General features: G+C 39.2%; 1 protein-coding gene across 1 annotated transcript; it reads left to right on the forward strand.

Annotated features, from left to right (window-relative positions):
- Positions 1–24567: 24567 nt before the first annotated feature.
- On the forward strand, positions 24568–24972 carry LOC131874908 (desmethylxanthohumol 6'-O-methyltransferase-like). The gene has a single exon (XM_059218856.1). The coding sequence runs from the start codon at positions 24568–24570 to the stop codon at positions 24970–24972; it is 405 nt and encodes a 134-aa protein (XP_059074839.1).
- The last annotated feature ends 920 nt before the right edge of the window (positions 24973–25892 follow it).

Below are 25892 nucleotides of genomic sequence, written 5' to 3' on the forward strand. Positions count from 1 at the left end.
TCACAGCCTTAGTTAAAGCATCTGCAACATTCATCAAAGTTTCCACCTTAACCAGCTTCACCCTACCATCTTCGACCATATCTCTAACAAAATGATATTGAACATCAATATGTTTGGTCCGGGCATGAAATGTCGGGATCTTAGCTAGGCTAATTGCACTCTGACTATCACAGTAAATTGTCACTGTACCTTGTTTTATTCCAATATTCGAACACAGTCTCTTAAGCCAAATGGCCTCTTTACAAGCATGAGTAGCTTCCATATACTCTGCTTCAGTAGTGGATAAAGCAACCACAGCCTGTCGCTTACTCATCCAACTAATTGCACCACCAAACAAAGTAAACACATAAACACTGGTGGATCTTCTGCTATCAATATCACCTGCCCAATCTGAATCCACATAACCATGGATATCAAGGGAAGTCATGTCTCCAACTGAATTACCATGATAACACAAAGAATACTCTGAAGTACCCTTCAAATATCTGAAGACTCTTTTGACTGCATCCCAATGAACTCTACCAGGATTAGACATATATCTAGAAAGAACTCCCACTGCTTCGGCAATATCTGGTCTAGTATAGACCATAGCATACATCAAGCTTCCAACCGCACTCTGGTAAGGCACTCTGCTCATGTCTTCCATCTCCAATGGGGATGTAGGACAATCTGAAATAGATAGTTTCATTCCAATTGTAAAAGGAACACTCAATGGTCTATAATTCTGCATGTTGAACCTCTGTAACACTGAATTCACATACTTACTCTGGCCTAGCCATAGCTTTCTGTTCACCCTATCTCTTCTAATTTCCATCCCAAGAATGTGCTTTTCTACACCAAGATCTTTCATTTCAAATTTAGCAGGGAGCTGAGACTTCAGTTCTGAAATCATACCTTTCCCTTTGCCAATGAATAACATATCATCAACATACAATGCAATGAATAAGAACTGATCACCATAAGATTTATAATAAACACATTGATCTGATTTAGAATGTTCAAATCCCAAACTCAACACATATGTATCAAATTTCTGGTACCACATCCTAGGACTTTGTTTGAGGCCATACAAAGATTTCTTCAATTTACAGACCAAATTACTTTTGCCTTTCACCACATAGTGCTCTGGCTGTGTCATATAAATATCTTCCTCCAAATCACCATGAAGGAAACCAGTTTTCACATCCATTTGCTCAACCTCTAAATCATAAGCAGTAGCAATAGAAAGCAAAAATCTAATAGACGTCATTTTTGCAACAGGAGAAAATATCTCACCGTAATCAACACCCTCAACCTGAGAGTAGCCTTTTGCAACTAACCTTGCTTTATACTTCTCAATGCTTCCATCTGAACCAATCTTTTTTTTGAACACCCATTTACAACCAATAGGTTTTCGTCCTTCAGGCAATGGTACAAGATCCCATGTATCATTCTTTTTCAAAGCTGCCATTTCTTCCTCCATAGCAATCTTCCAGGATTCTGCATCATTCATACCTAATGCCTCTTCTACAGATTTCGGTTCATCCACACTAGTATTAAGAGCAAAAATACATCTCCAATCATCAGGTGAATACCTTTCAGGTGGTTGTCTATGTCTTGTAGACCTTCGAACAAGCTGAGTTGGAGGTTCTTCCTCCTTTTCTGAAGATTTAGAGCTAGACGAGCTCTCCTCAAATTCTTGCCTATCTAGGGGTCTCGATTCAACTCTTTCAGGTGTAGAAGGAAGTTGAATCACATCTTCTTTTTTAGTCTGTTCTAGCTACAATGTAACAGAAGGAGACTTAATTTCTCTAAAAATAACACTTCTACTGTGAATTACCTTTTGTGCAACAGGGTCCCAAAGCTTGTATCCTTTCACACCATAACTATACCCGATGAAGATACATTTCACAGCCTTGTTCTCTAGGTTTGTTCGCTTCTCCTTTGGCACATGTGCATATGCCTCGCAACCAAAAACTCTAAGATGTCTCAATGAAGGCTTGTGACCTGACCATGCTTCCATAGGCATTTTATCAACAAGAGCTGATGTAGGAGACCTGTTAATCAGGTAGCAAGCAGTGGCAACAGCTTCAGCCCAAAACTTTTGTTCGAGACCAGCACCACTCAACATACTCCTAGCCTTCTCCATCAGTGTCCTGTTCATTCTTTCTGCAACTCCATTCTGCTATGGAGAATACGGAGTTGTCTTCTGCCTGTTAATTCCACAGTCTTTACAGAATCTATCAAAATCATTAGAGCAAAACTCACCGCCATTATCAGTTCTCAAACATTTTAGTTTCTTTCCAGTCTGCAACTCAACCATTGCTTTAAATTCTTTAAAACGACTAAAAACTTCAGATTTACTCTTTAGAAAATAAACCCATGTCCTTCTACTAAAATCATCAATAAATGAAACATAATATGTGGATTTTCCAATCGAAGAGACATCTACTGGACCAAACACATCAGAATGGATAAGATCCAAAACACCACAAGTTTTATGAGAACTCGAGTAAAACTGAATGCGGTTTTGTTTTCCATAAATACAATGCTCACAGAAATCAAAGTCAAGGTTACAGTCATTCAAACCTTCAAAAAGGTTTTTATTTTTCAAGTTCCTTAGACCCTTTTCTCCAATGTGGCCAAGTCTCTGGTGCCATAACATAGTCTTCTCTGCAGGTAACTTTGCTTCAGACGAAAGAGCACCCTTAGGTACCCAAAAACCATTTCCATCTGCTGAAGGTGAAACCTTCAAATCTTCCAGTGAAATATTCGCAGATTTACTTTTTACAGAAGTGCTATTACACTCAACAGTGTATGCTTCAAGCTTATACAAAGTGCCAAACCTGACACCTCTAGCAACTACCATAGCACCCTTAATCATCTTACATCCTGCTTCAGAAAAGACTACCTACACACCCGCATCTATCAGTTTGCTCACAGATAACAAGTTTCATTTTAATCCAGGGATATGCAGCACACCATTAATCCTTTTTATTCTACCATCAGAAAACCTGATTCTAACTTTACCTCGACCAACAATGTCTAGATGTGAATCATCACCCAAGTACACCTTACCTCCATTAAATCCTTCATATTCAGAAAACCAATCTCTATTGGAAGTCATATGAAAAGATGCACCTGAGTCAATTAGCCAGGCATCATTACCTGCATGAGTCGCCAAAGCCGCAATAAAGGCATCGCCATCTTCCTTGTCGGACTCAGAATCAGAATCAAACTTTTTCTTTTTCTTCTTCTTTTCTTCTTTGCAGTCCTTACGGATGTGACCCGGTTTACCGCAATTCCAGCAAATGACTTTGGACTTTCCAGGAGATTTCGATCTCCCTTTGGATTTGGACTTGCCACGCTTCTCATTCTTCTTGCCTTTCTCTTTAGGTCTTCCACGAAGGGTTAGGGCTTCCTTTGAACTGATGGATACCTTCCTTCGCATCTCTTCACCGATTAGGGCACCCACCACATCTTCAGATTTCAAAACAACAGAAGTACTACCGATAGCCATAACAAGAGAATCCCACGAATTAGGCAAAGAACAAAGCAAGATCTGACATTTCTCCTCCTCGTCCATCTTAACACCGACAGATACTAATTGAGCCACCAACATATTGAATGCTTCCAGGTGGTCTGCAATTCGTCCACCCTCTTCCATCTTCAAGGAATACAATTTCTTTCTTAAGAAAATTTGATTTAATAAAGATTTCACTTGATACATCTCACCAAGCTTAGTCCATAGCTTCTTTGCAGAGTTCTCTTCATGGACATTGATTAGAACAGAGTCTGCCAGGCACAGTTTGATTAGACCCTTGGCTTTTCGGTCCATAACATCATACTGAGCTGCCGCAGTAGGATCTGAGGGCCTTTGGACATTCGCATCAACAACATCCCAAAGATCTTGATCTATTAGCAGATCTTCCATCTTCAGCTTCCACATCTCAAAATTACTTCCATTAAATTTCTCCACCTCTATTCTCCCTGACGAACTCGCCATCTGAATATTCCTGCAACAAGATCAAAAAGTGTCTTCTGCACAATCTCCCACTCAAATTTGGATTAGTTCAAAAAACCCAACTGCCCACAATTGAAACCAATGGTGATCAGGCTCTGATACCACTTGTAAGGAAGTTAAGTAGCGGAAACAACTTCCTACACTAACCTTGAGAGGAGGGTAATGCAAAACTTTTTCAGATCATTACAACAGTTACAGAAAATAGAAATAGATATAATAGCAATCATACCACAACACAGTGATTTACGTGGGGAAAACCCTTTCGGGAGAAAAACCCCACCCTCCAAAAGCAGCTCAATATTTTATTCAGCAATCAAAAAATGGATTACAACATACTTGCAGAGCAAGCTCTTCGCAGGAGTACCACTAATCAGAGATTCAGAGGCAACTCAATAGCCATAAGACTCTTACACACAACCTCTATCTCACACACCTCATAAATAGGAGATACAATACAAGAAACCGTCAAACGGTATTACAAAACCATGGCCTAAAACCACCCAGTAAGGTGTAGCCGACCTTATCTCCCTTCTAGATGCCCTATGACATGTTAAAGCACACATCAACACGTGTCGCTCCCTTTTTACAGCTCATTTATGTATTCGATACAAATTATTTTTCCTATTTCAAGAGTACAAACTTCCGGAGGCCATAACTTGAGAACCGGGTGTCCGATTGACAAACCGTTTGAAGCGCCGGAAAGCTCGCGAAGTGCTCTATCACCTCGTACCTCGCTTCGCCAATTACGGCCACTTTTCAGGGCATTTCGGAGCCTCTAAATTCACCAAAATTAAGTTTAAATATTTTATTGCACCCCTCCAAGATGAAAACTTTAATATCTTCAAAACTAGCTGTGACCTTGCGACGCAACTTTACCGGAATGCTTATCTAACCAACCAGAAGCTTCAGGGAGAGTTTCGCACCATTTCGTGCTCAAATGAAAACTTACTATAAATAGTAACCTCACATAAATGCAAGGTTGAGACACCATTTTTCCCAACAAATCTCCCACTTGTCGAACACCTTGCATGAGCGGAAGGGAATGTCAACACAATGAATCAATTGCTAGGGGCCATAAGGCCCATAGACTCTGAACACCATCTGAACTTCTCTGTGCTCACAGCCTTAGTTAAAGCATCTGCAACATTCATCAATGTTTCCACCTTAACCAGCTTCACCTTACCATCTTCGACCATATCTCTAACAAAATGATACTGAACATCAATATGTTTGGTCCGGGCATGAAATGTCGGGATCTTAGCTAGGCTAATTGCACTCTGACTGTCAATGTAAATTGTCACTGTACCTTGTTTTATTCCAATATCCGAACACAGTCTCTTAAGCCAAATGGCCTCTTTACAAGCATGAGTAGCTGCCATATACTCTGCTTCAGTAGTGGATAAAGCAACCACAGCCTGTCGCTTACTCATCCAACTAATTGCACCACCAAAAAAAGTAAACACATAAACACTGGTGGATCTTCTGCTATCAATATCACTTGCCCAATCTGAATCCACATAACCATGGATATCAAGGGAAGTCATGTCTCCAACTGAATTACCATGATAACACAAAGAATACTCTGAAGTACCCTTCAAATATCTGAAGACTTTTTTGACTGCATCCCAATGAACTCTACCAGGATTAGACATATATCTAGAAAGTACTCCCACTGTTTGGGCAATATCTGGTCTAGTACAGACCATAGCATACATCAAGCTTCCAACTGCACTCTCGTAAGGCACTCTGCTCATATCTTCCATCTCCAATGGGGATGTAGGATAATCTGAAATAGATAGTTTCATTCCAATTGTAAAAGGAACACTCAATGGTCTACAATTCTGCATGTTGAACCTCTGTAACACTGAATTCACATACTTACTCTGGCCTAGCCATAGCTTTCTGTTCACCCTATCTCTTCTAATTTTCATCCCAAGAATGTGCTTTGCTACACCAAGATCTTTCATTTCAAATTTAGCAGCGAGCTGAGACTTCAGTTCTGAAATCATACCTTTCCCTTTGCGAATGAATAACATATCATCAACATACAATGCAATGAATAAGAAATGATCACCATAAGATTTATAATAAACACAGTGATCTGATTTAGAATGTTCAAATCCCAAACTCAACACATATGTATCAAATTTCTGGTACCACATCCTAGGACTTTGTTTGAGGCCATACAAAGATTTCTTCAATTTACAGACCAAATTACTTTTGCCTTTCACCACATAGTGCTCTGGCTGTGTCATATAAATATCTTCCTCCAAATCACCATGAAGGAAACCAGTTTTCACATCCATTTGCTCAACCTCTAAATCATAAGCAGTAGCAATAGAAAGCAAAAATCTAATAGACGTCATTTTTGCAACAGGAGAAAATATCTCACCGTAATCAACACCCTCAACCTGAGAGTAGCCTTTTGCAACTAACCTTTCTTTATACTTCTCAATGCTTCCATCTGAACCAATCTTTTTTTTGAACACCCATTTACAACCAACAGGTTTTCGTCCTTCAGGCAATGGTACAAGATCCCATGTATCATTCTTTTTCAAAGCTGCCATTTCTTCCTCCATAGCAATCTTCCAGGATTCTGCATCATTCATACCTAATGCCTCTTCTACAGATTTCAGTTCATCCACACTAGTATTAAGAGCAAAAATACATCTCCAATCATCAGGTGAATACCTTTCAGGTGGTTGTCTATGTCTTGTAGACCTTCGAACAAGCTGAGTTGGAGGTTCTTCCTCCTCTTCTGAAGATTTAGAGCTAGACGAGCTCTCCTCAAATTCTTTCCTATCTAGGGGTCTCGATTCAACTCTTTCAGGTGTAGAAGGAAGTTGAATCACATCTTCTTTTTTAGTCTGTTCTAGCTGCAATGTAACAGAAGGAGACTTAATTTCTCTAAAAATAACACTTCTACTGTGAATTACCTTTTGTGCAACAGGGTCCCAAAGGTTGTATCCTTTCACACCATAACTATACCCGATGAAGATACATTTCACAGCCTTGTTCTCTAACTTTGTTCGCTTCTCCTTTGGCACATGTGCATATGCTTCGCAACCAAAAACTCTAAGATGTCTCAATGAAGGCTTGTGACCTGACCATGCTTCCATAGGCATTTTATCAACAAGAGCTGATGTAGGAGACCTGTTAATCAGGTAGCAAGCAGTGGCAACAGCTTCAGCCCAAAACTTTTGTTCGAGACCAGCACCACTCAACATACTCCTAGCCTTCTCCATCAGTGTCCTGTTCATTCTTTCTGCAACTCCATTCTGCTGTGGAGAATACGGAGTTGTCCTCTGCCTGTTAATTCCACAGTCTTTATAGAATCTATCTAAATCATTAGAGCAAAACTCACCGCCATTATCAGTTCTCAAACATTTTATTTTCTTTCCAGTCTGCAACTCAACCATTGCTTTAAATTCTTTAAAATGACTAAAAACTTCAGATTTACTCTTTAGAAAATAAACCCATGTCCTTCTACTAAAATCATCAATAAATGAAACATAATATGTGGATTTTCCAATCGAAGAGACATCTATTGGACCAAACATATCAGAATGGATAAGATCCAAAACACCACAAGTTTTATGAGAACTCGAGTAAAACTGAACGCGGTTTTGTTTTCCATAAATGCAATGCTCACAGAAATCAAAGTCAAGGTTACAGTCATTCAAACCTTCAACAAGGTTTTTATTTTTCAAGGTCCTTAGACCCTTTTCTCCAATGTGGCCAAGTCTCTGGTGCCATAACATAGTCTTCTCTGCAGGTAACTTTGCTTCAGACGAAAGAGCACCCTTAGGTACCCAAAAACCATTTCTATCTACTGAAGGTGAAACCTTCAAATCTTCCAGTGAAGTATCCGCAGATTTACTTTTTATAGAAGTGCTATTACACTCAACAGTGTATGCTTCAAGCTTATACAAAGTGCCAAACCTGACGCCTCTAGGAACTACCATAGCACCCTTAATCATCTTACATCCTGCTTCAGAAAAGACTACCTGCACACCCGCATCTATCAGTTTGCTCACAGATAACAAGTTTCATTTTAATCCAGGGATATGCAACACACCATTAATCCTTTTTATTCTACCATCAGAAAACCTGATTCTAACTTTACCTCGACCAACAATGTCTAGATGTGAATCATCACCCAAGTACACCTTACCTCCATTAAATCCTTCATATTCAGAAAACCAATCTCTATTGGAAGTCATATGAAAAGATGCACCTGAGTCAATTAGCCAGGCATCATTACCTGCATGAGTCACCAAAGCCGCAATAAAGGCATCGCCATCTTCCTTGTCGGACTCAGAATCAGAATCGAACTTTTTCTTTTTCTTCTTCTTTTCTTCTTTGCAGTCCTTACGGATGTGACCTGGTTTACCGCAATTCCAGCAAATGACTTTGGACTTTCCAGGAGATTTCAATCTCCCTTTGGATTTGGACTTGCCACGCTTCTCATTCTTCTTGCCTTTCTCTTTAGGTCTTCCACGAACGGTTAGGGCTTCCTTTGAACTGATGGATACCTTCCTTCGCATCTCTTCACCGAGTAGGGCACCCACCACATCTTCAGATTTCAAAACAACAGAAGTACTACCGATAGTCATAACAAGAGAATCCCACGAATCAGGCAAAGAACAAAGCAAGATCTGACATTTCTCCTCCTCGTCCATCTTAACACCGACAGATACTAATTGAGCCACTAACATATTGAATGCTTCCAGGTGGTCTGCAATTCGTCCACCCTCTTCCATCTTCAAGGAATACAATTTCTTTCTTAAGAAAATTTGATTTAATAAAGATTTCACTTGATACATCTCACCAAGCTTAGTCCATAGCTTCTTTGCAGAGTTCTCTTCATGGACATTGATTAGAACAGAGTCTGCCAGGCACAGTCTGATTAGACCCTTGGCTTTTCGGTCCATAACATCATACTGAGCTGCCGCAGTAGGATCTGAGGGCCTTTGAAAATTCGCATCAACAGCATCCCAAAGATCTTGATCTATTAGCAGATCTTCCATCTTCAGCTTCCACATCTCAAAATTACTTCCATTAAATTTCTCCACCTCTATTCTCCCTGACGAACTCGCCATCTGAATATTCCTGCAACAAGATCAAAAAGTGTCTTCTGCACAAGCTCCCACTCAAATTTGGATTAGTTCAAAAAACTCAACTGCCCACAATTGAAACCAAAGGTGATCAGGCTCTGATACCACTTGTAAGGAAGTTAAGTAGCGGAAATAACTTCCTACACTAACCTTGAGAGGAGGGTAATGCAAAACTTTTTTAGATCATTACAACAGTTACAGAAAATAGAAATAGATATAATAGCAATCATACCACAACACAGTGATTTACGTGGGGAAAACCCTTTCGGGAGAAAAACCCCACCCTCCAAAAGCAGCTCAATATTTTATTCAGCAATCAAAAAATAGATTACAACATACTTGCAGAGCAAGCTCTTCGCAGGAGTACCACTAATCAGAGATTCAGAGGCAACTCAATAGCCATAAGACTCTTACACACAACCTCTATCTCACACACCTCATAAATAGGAGATACAATACAAGAAACCGTCAAACGGTATTACAAAACCATGGGCTAAAACCACCCAGTAAGGTGTAGCCGACCTTATCTCCCTTCTAGATGCCCTATGACATGTTAAAGCACACATCAACACGTGTCTCTCCCTTTTTACAGCTCATTTATGTATTCGATACAAATTATTTTTCCTATTTCAAGAGTACAAACTTCCGGAGGCCATAACTTGAGAACCGGGTGTCCGATTGACGAACCGTTTGAAGCGCCGGAAAGCTCGCAAAGTGCTCTATCACCTCATATCCCGCTTTGCCGGTTATGGCCACTTTTCAGGGCGTTTCGGAGCCTCTAAAGTCCCCAAAATTAAGTTTAAATATTTTATTGCACCCCTCCAAGATGAAAACTTTAATATCTTCAAAACTAGCTGTGACCTTGCGATGCAACTTTACCGGAATGCTTATCTAACCAACCAGAAGCTTCAGGGAGAGTTTCGCACCATTTCGTGCTCAAATGAAAACTTACTATAAATAGTAACCTCACATAAATGCAATTTTGAGACACCATTTTTCCCAACAAATCTCCCACTTGTCGAACACCTTGCATGAGCGGAAGGGAATGTCAACACAATGAATCGATTGCTAGGGGCCATAAGGCCCATAGACTCTGAACACCTTCTGAACTTCTCTGTGCTCAGAGCCTTAGTTAAAGCATCTACAACATTCATCAAAGTTTCCACCTTAACCAGCTTCACCCTACCATCTTCAACCATATCTCTAACAAAATGATACTGAACATCAATATGTTTGGTCCGGGCATGAAATGTCGGGATCTTAGCTAGGCTAATTGCACTCTGACTGTCACAGTAAATTGTCACTGTACCTTGTTTTATTCCAATATCCGAACACTGTCTCTTAAGCCAAATGGCCTCTTTACAAGCATGAGTAGCTGCCATATACTCTGCTTCAGTAGTGGATAAAGCAACGACAGCCTGTCGCTTACTCATCCAACTAATTGCACCACCAAACAAAGTAAACACATAAACACTGGTGGATCTTCTGCTATCAATATCACCTGCCCAATTTGAATCCACATAACCATGGATATCAAGGGAAGTCATGTCTACAACTGAATTACCATGATAACACAAAGAATACTCTGAAGTACCCTTCAAATATCTGAAGACTCTTTTGACTGCATCCCAATGAACTCTACTAGGATTAGACATATATCTAGAAAGTACTCCCACTGCTTCGGCAATATCTGGTCTAGTACAGACCATAGCATACATCAAGCTTCCAACCGCACTCTGGTAAGGCACTCTGCTCATGTCTTCCATCTCCAATGGGGATGTAGGACAATCTGAAATAGATAGTTTCATTCCAATTGTAAAAGGAACACTCAATGGTCTACAATTCTGCATGTTGAACCTCTGTAACACTGAATTCACATACTTACTCTGGCCTAGCCATAGCTTTCTGTTCACCCTATCTCTTCTAATTTCCATCTCAAGAATGTGCTTTGCTACACCAAGATCTTTCATTTCAAATTTAGCAGCGAGCTGAGACTTCAGTTCTGAAATCATACCTTTCCCTTTGCCAATGAATAACATATCATCAACATACAATGCAATGAATAAGAAATGATCACCATAAGATTTATAATAAACACAGTGATCTGATTTAGAACGTTCAAATCCCAAACTCAACACATATGTATCAAATTTCTGGTACCACATCCTAGGACTTTGTTTGAGGCCATACAAAGATTTCTTCAATTTACAGACCAAATTACTTTTGCCTTTCACCACATAGTGCTCTGGCTGTGTCATATAAATATCTTCCTCTAAATCACCATGAAGGAAAGTAGTTTTCACATCCATTTTCTCAACCTCTAAATCATAAGTAGTAGCAATAGAAAGCAAAAATCTAATAGACGTCATTTTTGCAACAGGAGAAAATATCTCACCGTAATCAACACCCTCAACCTGAGAGTAGCCTTTTGCAACTAACCTTGCTTTATACTTCTCAATGCTTCCATCTGAACCAATCTTTTTTTTGAACACCCATTTACAACCAACAGGTTTTCGTCCGTCAGGCAATGGTACAAGATCCCATGTATCATTCTTTTTCAAAGCTGCCATTTCTTCCTCCATAGCAATCTTCCAGGATTCTGCATCATTCATACCTAATGCCTCTTCTATAGATTTCGGTTCATCCACACTAGTATTAAGAGCAAAAATACATCTCCAATCATCAGGTGAATACCTTTCAGGTGGTTGTCTATGTCTTGTAGACCTTCGAACAAGCTGAGTTGGAGGTTCTTCCTCCTCTTCTGAAGATTTAGAGCTAGACGAGCTCTGCTCAAATTCTTGCCTATCTAGGGGTCTCGATTCAACTCTTTCAGGTTTAGAAGGAAGTTGAATCACATCTTCTTTTTTAGTCTGTTCTAGCTGCAATGTAACAGAAGGAGACTTAATTTCTCTAAAAATAACACCTCTACTGTGAATTACCTTTTGTGCAACAGGGTCCCAAAGCTTGTATCCTTTCACACCATAACTATACCCGATGAAGATACATTTCACAGCCTTGTTCTCTAACTTTGTTCGCTTCTCCTTTGGCACATGTGCATATGCCTCGCAACCAAAAACTCTAAGATGTCTCAATGAAGGCTTGTGACCTGACCATGCTTCCATAGGCATTTTATCAACAAGAGCTGATGTAGGAGACCTGTTAATCAGGTAGCAAGCAGTGGCAACAGCTTCAGCCCAAAACTTTTGTTCGAGACCAGCACCACTCAACATACTCCTAGCCTTCTCCATCAGTGTCCTGTTCATTCTTTCTGCAACTCCATTCTGCTGTGGAGAATACGGAGTTGTCTTCTACCTGTTAATTCCACAGTCTTTACAGAATCTATCAAAATCATTAGAGCAAAACTCACCGCCATTATCAGTTCTCAAACATTTTATTTTCTTTCCAGTCTGCAACTCAACCATTGCTTTAAATTCTTTAAAACGACTAAAAACTTCAGATTTACTCTTTAGAAAATAAACCCATGTCCTTCTACTAAAATCATCAATAAATGAAACATAATATGTGGATTTTCCAATCGAAGAGACATCTACTGGACCAAACACATCAGAATGGATAAGATCCAAAACACCACAAGTTTTATGAGAACTCGAGTAAAACTGAACGCGGTTTTGTTTTCCATAAATGCAATGCTCACAGAAATCAAAGTCAAGGTTACAGTCATTCAAACCTTCAACGAGGTTTTATTTTTCAAGGTCCTCAGACCCTTTTCTCCAATGTGGCCAAGTCTCTGGTGCCATAACATAGTCTTCTCTGCAGGTAACTTTGTTTCAAACGAAAGAGCACCCTTAGGTACCCAAAAACCATTTCCATCTGCTGAAGGTGAAACCTTCAAATCTTCCAGTGAAGTATCCGCATATTTACTTTTTACAGAAGTGCTATTACACTCAACAGTGTATGCTTCAAGCTTATACAAAGTGCCAAACCTGACACCTCTAACAACTACCATAGCACCCTTAATCATCTTACATCCTGCTTCAGAAAAGACTACCTGCACACCCGCATCTATCAGTTTTCTCATAGATAACAAGTTTCATTTTAATCCAGGGATATGCAGCACACCATTAATCCTTTTTGTTCTACCATCAGAAAACCTGATTCTAACTTTACCTCGACCAACAATGTCTAGATGTGAATCATCACCCAAGTACACCTTACCTCCATTAAATCCTTCATATTCAGAAAACCAATCTCTATTGGAAGTCATATGAAAAGATGCACCTGAGTCAATTAGCCAGGCATCATTACCTGCATGAGTCGCCAAAGCCGCAATAAAGGCATCGCCATCTTCCTTGTCGGACTCAGAATCAGAATCGAACTTTTTCTTTTTCTTCTTCTTTTCTTCTTTGCAGTCCTTACGGATGTGACCCGGTTTACCGCAATTCCAGTAAATGACTTTGGACTTTCTAGGAGATTTCGATCTCCCTTTGGATTTGGACTTGCCACGCTTCTCATTCTTCTTGCCTTTCTCTTTAGGTCTTCCACGAACGGTTAGGGCTTCCTTTGAACTGATGGATACCTTCCTTCGCATCTCTTCACCGATTAGGGCACCCACCACATCTTCAGATTTCAAAACAACAGAAGTACTACCGATAGCCATAACAAGAGAATCCCACGAATCAGGCAAAGAACAAAGCAAGATCTGACATTTCTCCTCCTCGTCCATCTTAACACCGACAAATACTAATTGAGCCACTAACATATTGAATGCTTCCAGGTGGTCTGCAATTCGTCCACCCTCTTCCATCTTCAAGGAATACAATTTCTTTCTTAAGAAAATTTGATTTAATAAAGATTTCACTTGATACATCTCACCAAGCTTAGTCCATAGCTTCTTTGCAGAGTTCTCTTCATGGACATTGATTAGAACAGAGTCTGCCAGGCACAGTCTGATTAGACCCTTGGCTTTTCGGTCCATAACATCATACTGAGCGGCCGCAGTAGGATCTGAGGGCCTTTGGACATTCGCATCAACAGCATCCCAAAGATCTTGATCTATTAGCAGATCTTCCATCTTCAGCTTCCACATCTCAAAATTACTTCCATTAAATTTCTCCACCTCTATTCTCCCTGACGAACTTGCCATCTGAATATTCCTGCAACAAGATCAAAAAGTGTCTTCTGCACAAGCTCCCACTCAAATCTGGATTAGTTCAAAAAACCCAACTGCCCACAATTGAAACCAAAGGTGATCAGGCTCTGATACCACTTGTAAGGAAGTTAAGTAGCGGAAATAACTTCCTACACTAACCTTGAGAGGAGGGTAATGCAAAACTTTTTTAGATCATTACAACAGTTACAGAAAATAGAAATAGATATAATAGCAATCATACCACAACACAGTGATTTACGTGGGGAAAACCCTTTCGGGAGAAAAACCCCACCCTCCAAAAGCAGCTCAATATTTTATTCAGCAATCAAAAAACAGATTACAACATACTTGCAGAGCAAGCTCTTCGCAAGAGTACCACTAATCAGAGATTCAGAGGCAACTCAATAGCCATAAGACTCTTACACACAACCTCTATCTCACACACCTCATAAATAGGAGATACAATACAAGAAACCGTCAAACGGTATTACAAAACCATGGCCTAAAACCACCCAATAAGGTGTAGCCGACCTTATCTCCCTTCTAGATGCCCTATGACATGTTAAAGAACACATCAACAGGTGTCGCTCCCTTTTTACAGCTCATTTATGTATTCGATACAAATTATTTTTCCTATTTCAAGAGTACAAACTTTCGGAGGCCATAACTTGAGAACTGGGTGTCCGATTGACGAACCGTTTGAAGCACCGGAAAGCTCGCGAAGTGCTCTATCACCTCGTAACCCGCTTCGCCGGTTACGACCACTTTTCAGGGCTTTTTGGAGCCTCTAAAGTCCCCAAAATTAAGTTTAAATATTTTATTGCACCCCTCCAAGATGAAAACTTTAATATCTTCAAAACTAGCTGTGACCTTGCGACGCAACTTTACCGGAATGCTTATCTAACCAACCAGAAGCTTCAGGGAGAGTTTCGCACCATTTTGTGCTCAAATGAAAACTTACTATAAATAGTAACCTCACATAAATGCAAGGTTGAGACACCATTTTTCCCAACAAATCTCCCACTTGTCGAACACCTTGCATGAGCGGAAGGGAATGTCAACACAATGAATCAATTGCTAGGGGCCATAAGGCCCATAGACTCTGAACACCATCTGAACTTCTCTGTGCTCACAGCCTTAGTTAAAGCATCTGCAACATTCATCAAAGTTTCCACCTTAACCAGCTTCACCTTACCATCTTCGACCATATCTCTAACAAAATGATACTGAACATCAATATGTTTGGTCCGGGCATGAAATGTCTGGATCTTAGCTAGGCTAATTGCACTCTGACTGTCACAGTAAATTGTCACTGTACCTTGTTTTATTTCAATATCCAAACACAGTCTCTTAAGCCAAGTGGCCTCTTTACAAGCATGAGTAGCTGCCATATACTCTGCTTCAGTAGTGGATAAAGCAACCACAGCCTGTCGCTTACTCATCCAACTAATTGCACCACCAAAAAAAGTAAACACATAAACACTGCTGGATCTTCTGCTATCAATATCACCTGCCCAATCTGAATCCAAATAACCATGGATATCAAGGGAAGTCATGTCTCCAACTGAATTACCATGATAACACAAAGAATACTCTGAAGTACCCTTCAAATATCTGAAGACTCTTTTGACTGCATCCCAATGAACTCTACCAGGATTAGACATATATCTAGAAAGTACTCCCACTGCTTCGGCAATATCTGGTCTAGTACAGATCATAGCATACATCAAGCTTCCAACCGCACTCTGGTAAGGCACTCTGCTCATGTCTTCCATCTCCAATGGGGATGTAGGACAATCTAAAATAGATAGTTTCATTCCAATTGTAAAAGGAACACTCAATGGTCTACAATTCTGCATGCTGAACCTCTGTAACACTGAATTCACATACTTACTCTGGCCTAGCCATAGCTTTCTGTTCACCCTATCTCTTCTAATTTCCATCCCAAGAATGTGCTTTGCTACACCAAGATCTTTCATTTCAAATTTAGCAGCGAGCTGAGACTTCAGTTCTGAAATCATACCTTTCCCTTTGCCAATGAATAACATATCATCAACATACAATGCAATGAATAAGAAATGATCACCATAAGATTTATAATAAACACAGTGATCTGATTTAGAACGTTCAAATCCCAAACTCAACTCAACACATATGTATCAAATTTCTGGTACCACATCTTAGGACTTTGTTTGAGGCCATACAAAGATTTCTTCAATTTACAGACCAAATTACTTTTGCCTTTCACCACATAGTGTTCTGGCTGTGTCATATAAATATCTTCCTCCAAATCACCATGAAGGAAACCAGTTTTCACATCCATTTGCTCAACCTCTAAATCATAAGCAGTAGCAATAGAAAGCAAAAATCTAATAGACGTCATTTTTGCAACAGGAGAAAATATCTCACCGTAATCAACACCCTCAACCTGAGAGTAGCCTTTTGCAACTAACCTTGCTTTATACTTCTCAATGCTTCCATTTGAACCAATCTTTTTTTTGAACACCCATTTACAACCAACAGGTTTTCGTCCTTCAGGCAATGGTACAAGATCCCATGTATCATTCTTTTTCAAAGCTGCCATTTCTTCCTCCATAGCAATCTTCCAGGATTCTGCATCATTCATACCTAATGCCTCTTCTATAGATTTCGGTTCATCCACACTAGTATTAAGAGAAAAAATACATCTCCAATCATCAGGTGAATACCTTTCAGGTGGTTGTCTATGTCTTGCAGACCTTCGAACAAGCTGAGTTTGAGGTTCTTCCTCTTCTTCTGAAGATTTAGAGCTAGACGAGCTCTCCTCAAATTCTTGCCTATCTAGGGGTCTCGATTCAACTCTTTCAGGTGTAGAAGGAAGTTGAATCACATCTTCTTTTTTAGTCTGTTCTAGCTGCAATGTAACAGAAGGAGACTTAATTTCTCTAAAAATAACACTTCTACTGTGAACTACCTTTTGTGCAACAGGGTCCCAAAGCTTGTATCCTTTCACACCATAACTATACCCGATGAAGATACATTTCACAGCCTTTTTCTCTAACTTTGTTCGCTTCTCCTTTGGCACATGTGCATATGCCTCACAACCAAAAACTCTAAGATGTCTCAATGAAGGCTTGTGACCTGACCATGCTTCCATAGGCATTTTATCAACAAGAGCTGATGTAGGAGATCTGTTAATCAGGTAGCAAGCAGTGGCAACAGCTTCAGCCCAAAACTTTTGTTCGAGACCAGCACCACTCAACATACTCCTAGCCTTCTTTATCAGTGTCTTGTTCATTCTTTATGCAACTCCATTCTGCTGTGGAGAATACGGAGTTGTCTTCTGCCTGTTAATTCCACAGTCTTTACAGAATCTATCAAAATCATTAGAGCAAAACTCACCGTCATTATCAGTTCTCAAACATTTTATTTTCTTTCCAGTCTGCAACTCAACCATTGCTTTAAATTCTTTAAAACGACTAAAAACTTCAGATTTACTCTTTAGAAAATAAACCCATGTCCTTCTACTAAAATCATCAATAAATGAAACATAATATGTGGATTTTCCAATCGAAGAGACATCTACTGGACCAAACACATCAGAATGGATAAGATCCAAAACACCACAAGTTTTATGAGAACTCGAGTAAAACTGAACGCGGTTTTGTTTTCCATAAATGCAATGCTCACAGAAATCAAAGTCAAGGTTACAGTCATTCAAACCTTCAACAAGGTTTTTATTTTTCAAGGTCCTTAGACCCTTTTCTCCAATGTGGCCAAGTCTCTGGTGCCATAACATAGTCTTCTCTGCAGGTAACTTTGCTTCAAACGAAAGAGCACCCTTAGGTACCCAAAAACCATTTCCATCTGCTGAAGGTGAAACCTTCAAATCTTCCAGTGAAGTATCCGCAGATTTACTTTTTACAGAAGTGCTATTACACTCAACAGTGTATGCTTCAAGCTTATACAAAGTGCCAAACCTGACACCTCTAACAACTACCATAGCACCCTTAATCATCTTACATCCTGCTTCAGAAAAGACTACCTGCACACCCACATCTATCAGTTTTCTCATAGATAACAAGTTTCATTTTAATCCAGGGATATGCAGCACACCATTAATCCTTTTTGTTCTACCATCAGAAAACCTGATTCTAACTTTACTTCGACCAACAATGTCTAGATGTGAATCATCACCCAAGTACACCTTACCTCCATTAAATCCTTCATATTCAGAAAACCAATCTCTATTGGAAGTCATATGAAAAGATGCACCTGAGTCAATTAGCCAGGCATCATTACCTGCATGAGTCGCCAAAGCCGCAATAAAGGCATCGCCATCTTCCTTGTCGGACTCAGAATCAGAATCGAACTTTTTCTTTTTCTTCTTCTTTTCTTCTTTGCAGTCCTTACGGATGTGACCTGGTTTACTGCAATTCCAGCAAATGACTTTGGACTTTCCAGGAGATTTCGATCTCCCTTTGGATTTGGACTTGCCACGCTTCTCATTCTTCTTGCCTTTCTCTTTAGGTCTTCCACGAACGGTTAGGGCTTCCTTTGAACTGATGGACACCTTCCTTCGCATCTCTTCATCGAGTAGGGCACCCACCACATCTTCAGATTTCAAAACAACAGAAGTACTACCGATAGCCATAACAAGAGAATCCCACAAATCAGGCAAAGAACAAAGCAAGATCTGACATTTCTCCTCCTCGTCCATCTTAACACCGACAGATATTAATTGTGCCACCAACATATTGAATGCTTCCAGGTGGTCTGCAATTCGTCCACCCTCTTCCATCTTCAAGGAATACAATTTCTTTCTTAAGAAAATTTGATTTAATAAAGATTTCACTTGATACATCTCACCAAGCTTAGTCCATAGCTTCTTTGCAGAGTTCTCTTCATGGACATTGATTAGAACAGAGTCTGCCAGGCACAGTCTGATTAGACCCTTGGCTTTTCGGTCCATAACATCATACTGAGCTGCCGCAGTAGGATCTGAGGGCCTTTGGACATTCGCATCAACAGCATCCCAAAGATCTCGATCTATTAGCAGATCTTTCATCTTCAGCTTCCACATCTCAAAATTACTTCCATTAAATTTCTGCACCTCTATTCTCCCTGACGAACTCGCCATCTGAATATTCCTGCAACAAGATCAAAAAGTGTCTTCTGCACAAGCTCCCACTCAAATCTGGATTAGTTCAAAAAACCCAACTGCCCACAATTGAAACCAAAGGTGATCAGGCTCTGATACCACTTGTAAGGAAGTTAAGTAGCGGAAACAACTTCCTACACTAACCTTGAGAGGAGGGTAATGCAAAACTTTTTCAGATCATTACAACAGTTACAGAAAATAGAAATAGATATAATAGGAATCATACCACAACACGGTGATTTACGTGGGGAAAACCCTTTCGGGAGAAAAACCTCACCCTCCAAAAGCAGCTCAATATTTTATTCAGCAATCAAAAAATAGATTAGAACATACTTGCAGAGCAAGCTCTTCATAGGAGTACCACTAATCAGAGATTCAGAGGCAACTCAATAGCCATAAGACTCTTACACACAACCTCTATCTCACACACCTCATAAATAGGAGATACAATACAAGAAACCGTCAAACGGTATTACAAAACCATGGCCTAAAACCACCCAATAAGGTGTAGCCGACCTTATCTCCCTTCTAGATGCCCTATGACATGTTAAAGCACACATCAACATGTGTCGCTCCCTTTTTACAGCTCATTTATGTATTCGATACAAATTATTTTTCCTATTTCAAGAGTACAAACTTCCGGAGGCCATAACTTGAGAACCGGGTGTTCGATTGACGAACCGTTTGAAGCGCCGGAAAGCTCGTGAAGTGCTTTATCACCTCGTTACCCGCTTGGCCGTTTACGGCCACTTTTCAGGGCATTTCGGAGCCTCTAAAGTCCCCAAAATTAAGTTTAAATATTTTATTGCACCCCTCCAAGATGAAAACTTTAATATCTTCAAAACTAGCTGTGACCTTGCGACGCAACTTTACCGGAATGCTTATCTGACCAACCAGAAGCTTCAGGGAGAGTTTCACACCATTTCGTGCTCAAATGAAAACTTACTATAAATAGTAACCTCATATAAATGCAAGGTTGAGACACCATTTTTCCCAACATTGTTTGCCTCCTTGGAGGACATATCGATATTGTCTATGATATTTTTGCGATCATTGACCCTTTCCTCCTCCAAGTTTGTGGATGCAGATGTTGCTGCTGATTCATCCCTCACACTTGCTACTGGTGAAGCTCTTTGTGAAGCTCTTGTGGTGGTCCCTCTTTGAGCTCATCCTCCTTCTCCCTATGATCTAGATTGGGAGGACGATGACCTCCTAAAGGATAACCTTAAGGATGTTTTTCTCTCCATCTTTTCACATGTGATCTTGATTGTGTTCCCCTGTGCTTGCTTTATATATTTGTTCCCTCCTGGCAGACCCAAGCTACTTCGTAGGTGCTTGGACACGAGAGGTTAACTGTCTTTATCTATTGTAGTCTTCTAGAGGACCCGAGTTACTCCGTAGGTGCTTGGATACAAGAGATTTTTTTACCCTATACCTTCTTCTATTTGTCTCTCTACTTATTCTATCTATCGTATCTTTCTTTTTAATGTTAGAGAATGATGTCAAGCATTGGGGTCATCTTTGGCCTTCTTCCATGTTGACGCAACTTTCTATTTTATCTTTGTCTTCATGTGCTCTTCTTCAAATTTGAGAAATTTGGCACTATGAAGATATACCCATCTCCAAGTCGTGTTATATATTTTCACTTCTATGGGTTCTGACACCAAACTATCAGATCCCCTTGTCCTCTTGCATGAATTCATCATTGATGTTGTGGACATTTATGTGTCACCAACTAATGGTGGCATTCCATGGAAACATCTTGCTATGTCGATGTGCCACAACTACTCTTCTCCTTACAATAACATACCTTCTGTGCATATCATTTTAAGGTAGGGCCATCATATCTGCATTCCAGCATGATTTGCATTTGTTATTTAGCCTCTTTCATTCATGTTCCTTGTTGATCTCTTTTTCATGCTTGCATAGGTGGGGGCTAAACCACTTGATCTTTTTTGCCTAGATGGGAGCCAAACCATTTGATCTATCTCTTTTGTTCGCCTTTGTAGGGGCAAATCTACTACTTATCAAATGTATCTTTGATCTCCCAATCTCATGGTTATCTAGCGTATCACTACCCATGCTAGCAAAATCTTGCCCTATCATATGGTTATCTGTACTGGTACACAACATCACCTTATTGTATAACTATCTAGCATAACACACTTTTCTATTCCTATTGGCTCATCTCATATCTTATCTCAACAATCACTTATCTTGTATCTTTTTGTAATAAGAGGCTTTCCTCCAAGCGAGGTTCATTTCTGTTATGCTATCTTATCTATCATCCATCCTAATCTATCCTTTATCTTATCACCTGATATGTTAGTCTACAACTAACATGTTTGTGGTGAATTGGTTAGCAATATCTATTACAAGCTTCAAGTTCATATCACTGGGGGCAACTCATCTGATAAATAAAATTCTGTCTCCCTGTCATGACTCTTTTCTTTATCTTCCTACAGTATAGCTTTGCATCGCTCAACAAAAACATTCTCACTAAAGTGGGGGCAAAATGTAATATCCTTGTACAATTCAGCACATCAAATGGCGCCTTCCTCCATGTCATCGGAGGTCGTGTATTGCCACTTTTGTCTTTTTTCCCACCTAGATCGCTTTATGAGCTCCAGACTGAAATCTTGCCAGCTTTGTCAACTTGTCATCCTCAAGACACTAGCGCAGCACAGAGACGTCCGCACAATACGCTAGCATCCTGCGAATCTGACCATCTACAGGTGGTCATTTGAGCATTATGCCTCCACCTGGAAGGAGTTGTAACGCCTCTGCATGCATCCACCAACATCGGTTTTCCTTCTAGAGCCTGTATCTCTCTTGTTTGAAGGCATTTAGGTGGATTCTTCGGCTTCTTGATCATCTTCTTGTAGGTTGAATCTCTTGGTGACCTTCTTGAGCAATATTTATAGGTTTTCATAAGTCCACCATTGTTACAAGCTTAAAGAATATACATCACACTCAAAATGTTCTCTTTGAAGCTTCATAGGGGAGTTATTTCTTCCTTACTCTCTCTTTTTCCTTCTAATATCATATTATGTATCCTCCTTGAATTCCATACTTCGTTCTTCTTTTATTTCCTCTTTATCTTCCTTTTCCTGTTGAATCTATTGGGTTGTCTGTGGAGGTAGAAACACCAAAACCGGGGTCTGACTGAGGCAGACTCCAAACAAAAACTCCCAACATTTTCCTTCTTGTGTGTGTGTAGGTTTTATAGTCGAGGAAAATCAGTCATCTTGCAAGAGGATTCAATCATGTACTGGTTGTAAGTTTCCCTCGCTCTTCCTTCTTACTTCATCTTAGTACTTTGTATTCTATGTTGTTAGTTTTGTTTATCATTCATTTTTAGTGTCCATTTAGTAATGTAGTTGCATCTGTCATTTTTGTATGACCTATGTACCTTGTTCATACAGGATGACAATGTGCCACAGTGGTGTTCTAGTTTTGGGCGCTCATCCTCGAGATAAAGGCTTAACAGGGTCGTTTGGGAACTCCATTTCTTGGTCATTTATCTTATTTTGTATTTAATTTTTTATTTTCATCCCTTGGCTCATGCTTAGTGCCAATTTAAGGTAGCGACAGATAGGTTTGTTCTCTAGGATTTGTCATCTTAGAGGCAGCAAATCTCCTCTTCTATACTTACCCCAATTCCCGTGTCCTTGATTAATTAGGACCAGAGCGCTAGCGTTCTGGTCCTTAGCGACCAAAGTTCCCAGTGCTCTAGTCCTCCCAATCAAGACCTATTTTGGGCCCCTTCAATAGTAACATCATTTTGGCAAGGACCTAGACCCATGTCGGCTCATGTTGGAAAATTAAGTGGTTTTTGAACGAGCATGTATAAAAGGAGGTCTACCCTCTTGTTTTCACATCCAAGAATTCAATCAAGAAATCAAGCATTCATTCAAATTCAAGTGAGCAAGCAATCAGTCTTGTTTCAAGCATTGGAGCAGAAGTAAGGTCAAGATTCAAGCATTGGAGTTGACATTCATGTTCTATGTTTATGAAGATTTCATGAAACCCTATTTCATTGTGGAGACAATCAAAACTGCATTAAAAGGTACAACATTAAAAGGAGTTCATTTCCATTACTACAATTGAATTACATTATATTTCTATTTCACCATGGTTAATTCTAAAATCGAAGTTTGACCTAAGGAAAACCCCAATTCCGAACCTATTTCCCTTCACTAGTGCTATTAGGAACAAGTACAAAGTTGCAATCTTCAAAATTGGCTTTATTTACAAAGACAATAAGGTTCCTCTTTGGATAGCGAAAAGTGCGGAGGACCAGAGTAATGAGCATTCTGGTCTCGACATTTAAGGAGCTCCCTTTGAGAACAGATCCAAACACTCTTACATTGCTTAGATCCAGGTTCGTGGATTGATCCAACAACTGTAGATTACGATTCACATGTTTTCACTTCAATTCTAACACATTTACCCTAATTTAAACATTCAATTTAAAAGAGGATAAACAATCAACCACCCCACAGATTAATCTAATAAGGATTCTCCTTGTTAGATTTATTAGGTTCACTCCTCTTTACCATTTTATTATAAAAATAAAAATAAAATATAAGTTTACTATTAATAATTTCATCCATAAAATATTACATATATGACAATCATTAAATGCCACTTATTGACATAAAATAAATTGTAAAAGATACTTAAAAAAAATCTATGAGCAATTTCTCAATCAATATGACTTTTTGAGTATTCAAGAAATATATCAACTCATACATCTTACGAGCTAGCTTATTTGATGGAAATGAGAATTAATAGAGTCCAATTTCAAAAAGTATTGAATGAAAAGTATAAGCAATACAACTCTAATGATTAGAGTAGCTCAGGCAGGTGTACAAAATTTGTCTATATAATCACTAGAGTCCCGCCTATAATACTCAAGCCACTTAAATTTTCCCTGTGAACACTTTCTAAGTAAAGACAATGGCAATGGGTGTGAGGTCTAGCAAGTTGTAGAAAACATTTACTCATTTGTTCCCACCCTTGTTCTCAAATCAGACATACTCAATATTCATGATATCATTACAAATTCAGGCCCCAATGCATCCGTCACTCTTGGCCAGATCACAGAAAAACCCCCCATTAAAATCCCAATCTGCATTCTCTTTCTCGCATTCTAAAATATCTCTCATTCAGAGGCATTTTTGTCCAAACCCAGATGGAGGAGAATCCAAACGATGCTCGATACAGTCTCACTGATTCTGCCAAGATGTTTTATGTTAGGGAGAATAATCCAACAAGCCTTGTGCCAGTCGTCCTCATGCTCACACACCCGGTGTTAATGGCGCCATGGCACCATCTTCATGAATGTGTGCTTCAAGACGGCAATGCATTCGAGAAGGCTCATGGAAAGGACTTGTGGGCATACGAGAAGGACGACCCGGCTGTCAATGACGTTTTCAACAATTCCATGTCCACGCTTACAGTTCTTGGCATGGGGCAAATCTTGAGCTACTACGACAGTTTTAAGGAGGTGAACACTTTGGTTGATGTGGGCAGAGGAAAAGGAATGACCTTGGTGCACATTGTGAAGGCTTATGCCATCAGTTCCAGCCAGCCTTAGACAACACACACTAAGAATTGACTTAGTGTATGTTGTCATATGTGGGCCAACCTCTAAATTCTGTTTCTGTTTCATTCTGTTCATATACACTTGTTTTTGTCACACAACAAAAATGTACCTGCACTGTGAACATTCTATTTTATTTTGGTTGAAGTGAATGCACGGTCTTTGTATTATGGGAGAGCTAAGTTATATAAATTGAAGAAGTGGAGGTGGGCTAAGAAATGACAGTCTCCTCACTAAGTACCTATGGGACTTCTTAAACTAGTAAATAATTTTCATTATGTTCTACTTGGATTTTTTTAAATGTCAATGAAATAATTTGTATCTAAACAAATATTTGAACTTAATAAATAATTTTTTTAAATTTTTTTTTTAAGGATTTAAAGATGAATGTTTATATATTCTTTTCCAAATATATATAATGATTTATTTTGAATATAAATTTTGTTTATTCTTTTTTTTTTTTTTTTATTCTTTTTAATAGATTTAGATAAGGGTTTATATTTCTGTTTTTGAAATATCAATGATAAATTAATTTGAATCTATATTTTGTTAATTTGAATGGCATCTTTTAATATGTTTTTTTCTTATATCTGTACAATTATAAGCAATTGTTGCTTCTGAATTTGATTGTGTGAAAGTTTTTACATCAACATTTCAGATCATAGTACATGAATGATCCATCATAAAGGATATTAGAAAGCAAAAGGAGAAAATGATTTTGTTGCAGACCTAAACAGAATTAAAAGAAGGAAAAAGGAGTGAGAGAGAGGTGAGGGTGTATATCCAATAAGATATGATCACATGAAAAGACAAGAAAATAAAGTAAAATAAAAAATAATAAAAATCTTAAATATTAAACAAATAAGAAATAATATACAAAAATAAAAACTCTTAAAAATAAAAAAATGAATTAA

This window comes from Cryptomeria japonica, chromosome 4, assembly GCF_030272615.1.
Source record: "Cryptomeria japonica chromosome 4, Sugi_1.0, whole genome shotgun sequence".
In the NCBI taxonomy this organism is placed as follows: Eukaryota; Viridiplantae; Streptophyta; class Pinopsida; order Cupressales; family Cupressaceae; genus Cryptomeria; species Cryptomeria japonica.

What these genes read in the sequence shown, in the direction of transcription:
- LOC131874908 (XM_059218856.1), top strand. Translation starts at nt 24,568, where the DNA reads ATGGAGGAGAATCCAAACGATGCTCGATACAGTCTCACTGATTCTGCC.